General features: G+C 46.6%; 1 protein-coding gene across 1 annotated transcript in view; it reads right to left on the bottom strand.

The window, feature by feature from the left end:
* Positions 1-444: 444 nt before the first annotated feature.
* Got1l1 (glutamic-oxaloacetic transaminase 1 like 1) overlaps positions 445-1,983 on the bottom strand; it is a gene marked incomplete at its 5' end in the record, with an annotated part of 3,825 nt that continues 2,286 nt past the window's right edge. The window contains 2 exons of the mRNA XM_029557892.1: positions 445-627; positions 869-1,011. Coding sequence (XP_029413752.1) covers positions 455-627; positions 869-1,011 — 316 coding nt within the window. The remainder of the gene's footprint in view (positions 628-868; positions 1,012-1,983) is intronic.

Below are 1,983 nucleotides of genomic sequence, written 5' to 3' on the forward strand. Positions count from 1 at the left end.
GGGTAGACATTGTTAACTCGGTTCTTAGGTATTGATCTCAGGTTGTCAGGCTTGGTGGCAAGTCTTTTTACCCACTGAGCCATCTCATGATCCTCTCAATTTTTGAGAGGGTCGCCCTGTGTAGCTAAAGTTGGACCCTAGAACTATGTAGCCCAAGCTGGCCTCCAACTCATGATCTTCCTCCTGCATGGACCTACCTCAGTACTGGTATTACAAACACGTGCCAGGACTCACAGCTTGTACCTCGTTTTTCCATTGCTAGCTCAAGGCCTGAGCATCGAGCATGCTTAGCAAATACGAGGTGGCTGGTGAAGGCAGACAGTCCTTTCTTCTCTGGGTCTAAACCTCCCACTTTACTGAGGACAGCCTACTGCTTCATAAATAGATGAAAGGATGCCTGTAGCAAGGAATGTTTAACACAGGCTTTTTTTTTTCTTCCCCAAAGACAAAAGCTTTATTCCAACTGGGTCATTTTCAGAAGATCTCGGTCTTGGGTTAGCATCACAGCCTCGTGGATGCTCTGCGTGATGTAGTCTATGTTCCTGGCGTTGATGCAGGTGAAGTTGATCCTACTGTTCTTGGGGATGTAGATATGCTTCTTCTTGATCAGGAACTCCACCTGCTGGTCTGTGAGGAGCACAGGACCTCAGATCTCAGAATTCCTCTCAAACCCAGGCATAATTAGACAGGACAAGACTTGTCAGCATCCCTGGGGTCCTATGAAGGTCTTTAAAGCAGCTCCACTTTCCCAAGGATCTGAAGAAAACCTGGGGCAAGGCTACGGACTGGTCACCTTCTCAGTGCAGTTCAATGTTAAAATACAGGCCTAGAGTCAGGACGTGGAGCACCGCCCCCTGCTGGCACTTACGGTTCAGTTCCAGATAGCCATGAGTCCCACTCTGTTCAGTGATATGATTCCAGGACCCAGGGGTGCCCAGCAGCCGGAGCTTCTCCTTCACCTTTTCCTTAACCAGCATGATGTTCTCCACAACTGCTTTTAGACTCTGCTTCCTGCCAAGGAAAGTTATCAGGGAGAGAGATAGAGAGTATGTGTGTGTGTGTGTGTGTGTGTGTGTGTGTGTGTTTGACAGTGTGTGCATGTGTGTGTATTTGACAGTGTGTGCGTGTGTGTGTGAGTGTGCGTGTGTTTGTGTGTGTGTGAGTGTATGTGTGTGTGTGAGTTTGCGTGTGTGAGTGTGTTTGTGTGTGTGAAGCCTTCCCCACTTCCGGCCTCCTTATTGCTGTTTGCTTCTTCACCCCCGTCAACAGTCCCAACTGAGTGCTCCAAAGCACACGGGTGAGCCTGGGCTCCCTGGTGCTTATGATGGGTTGGAGCTTTAATCTTGCTATAGTTTGGATCTTAAATGTTTCCTAAAGGCCGATGTGTAAAAGGCTGTGTCACTATTGGTTGGCAGTGGAACCTTTAAGAAGCAAAGCCTAGTGGGAGAAAGGTCGTTGGGGCATATCCCTGGAGGCTCTGCAGGGACTCATGCTCTTTTATTTTTTCTATACTTGCTTTCTGGACACCATAAGGTGAGCAACTGTTCCCTCTTCTATGTACCATGATGTATTGCTTCACCATAAGCCCAAGCAACAGTGTTAACTGAGACCTCCAAAACTGGGCCAACATAAAACTTTCTTCTTTTCAGGTTAATCATCTCAGGTATTTTGTTACAGTAACAGAAAGCTGAGTAATATAGACCCCATATTAATTTAAGTATGCAAAGTAGGCTCCCAGACAGATTTTGCCAGCATAGCTTGTGTGTGTGTGTGTGGTGTGTGTGTGTGTGTGTGTGTGTGTGTGTGTGTGTGTGTGGAGGAGACTGAGAGAATCCTGAACTGTTCTTGTAATTTCTCTATAGCTATAAAATTCGAGATTTTAAAAATACTGTCAGTAAAAGTTAATTGTGGGGCAGTCGTTTTTCTATCATCTCTCTCTTTCCTTCCCTCCTTTCATTTCCTTCTCCCTCCTCCCTCCCTTCT

This window comes from Nannospalax galili, unplaced genomic scaffold (genome assembly GCF_000622305.1).
Source record: "Nannospalax galili isolate Female #2095 unplaced genomic scaffold, S.galili_v1.0 scaffold7588, whole genome shotgun sequence".
Taxonomy (NCBI): Eukaryota; Metazoa; Chordata; class Mammalia; order Rodentia; family Spalacidae; genus Nannospalax; species Nannospalax galili.